Source organism: Chinchilla lanigera, unplaced genomic scaffold (genome assembly GCF_000276665.1).
Source record: "Chinchilla lanigera isolate Chin_1 unplaced genomic scaffold, ChiLan1.0 scaffold00049, whole genome shotgun sequence".
Lineage (NCBI taxonomy): Eukaryota > Metazoa > Chordata > Mammalia > Rodentia > Chinchillidae > Chinchilla > Chinchilla lanigera.
Genome location: NW_004955450.1, coordinates 12,095,096 through 12,095,760, shown reverse-complemented (window position 1 = coordinate 12,095,760; position 665 = coordinate 12,095,096). Strand labels below are relative to the sequence as shown.

Here is a 665-nt window from a genome sequence, read left to right as displayed (position 1 = left end):
CAGCATGGTGATCGTCCTTTGCCAGACGGGCTCCAGGCTGCACCTCCGAGCACGCAGACGGCCACCCGGCTCCGGTCCCGGCGGAAGAGATGCGGCCGCTGAGGGACTGAGACCCCGCGGTCCTGGATTGGAAAGGCGCCCGCAGACAAAGAGACAACGAAGTTAAGTTCCGGCGGCGTGATGGGCAGGGTGCGAAGCGCGGCCTCCCTTCCCTGCTTGTCTGGAAAGGCCTAGTCCACCGGGTCACCGCACCCGGAGCGGGTCTTCCACCTGCTGGGCCCTCCCGGGACAGTCCGCGCCCGGCACGCCCGACGTTCCCGGAAGGAACTACGAGTCCCATGAAGCCCGCGGCGCGGGCGGTGATGACGACGCCTCCGGGGATTGGTCGAGAGTGCCTGGGCGGGGCGCAGGGCGGGGCGCGCGCGCGCGGCGGACACGCCCCCCGGCTGGCGGCCCCCTCCGCGCTCTGCCCGCCGCCTCCTCCCGCTCCCCGGTCAGAGGGCCGGAGCGAGAAGATGGCGAAGACGTACGACTATCTGTTCAAGCTGCTGCTGATCGGCGACTCGGGCGTGGGCAAGACCTGCCTCCTGTTCCGCTTCTCCGAGGACGCCTTCAACACCACCTTCATTTCCACCATCGGTGAGGGAGGGGCGGCGGCCGGGGCC

General features: G+C 70.2%; 1 protein-coding gene across 1 annotated transcript in view; it reads left to right on the top strand.

Annotated features, from left to right (window-relative positions):
* The first annotated feature begins 428 nt into the window (after positions 1-428).
* Rab8b (RAB8B, member RAS oncogene family) overlaps positions 429-665 on the top strand; it is a 68,549-nt gene continuing 68,312 nt past the window's right edge. Inside the window, exon 1 of the mRNA XM_005393793.2 lies at positions 429-639. Within this exon, the coding sequence (XP_005393850.1) occupies positions 516-639 (124 nt within the window). The 5' untranslated portion in view covers positions 429-515. The remainder of the gene's footprint in view (positions 640-665) is intronic.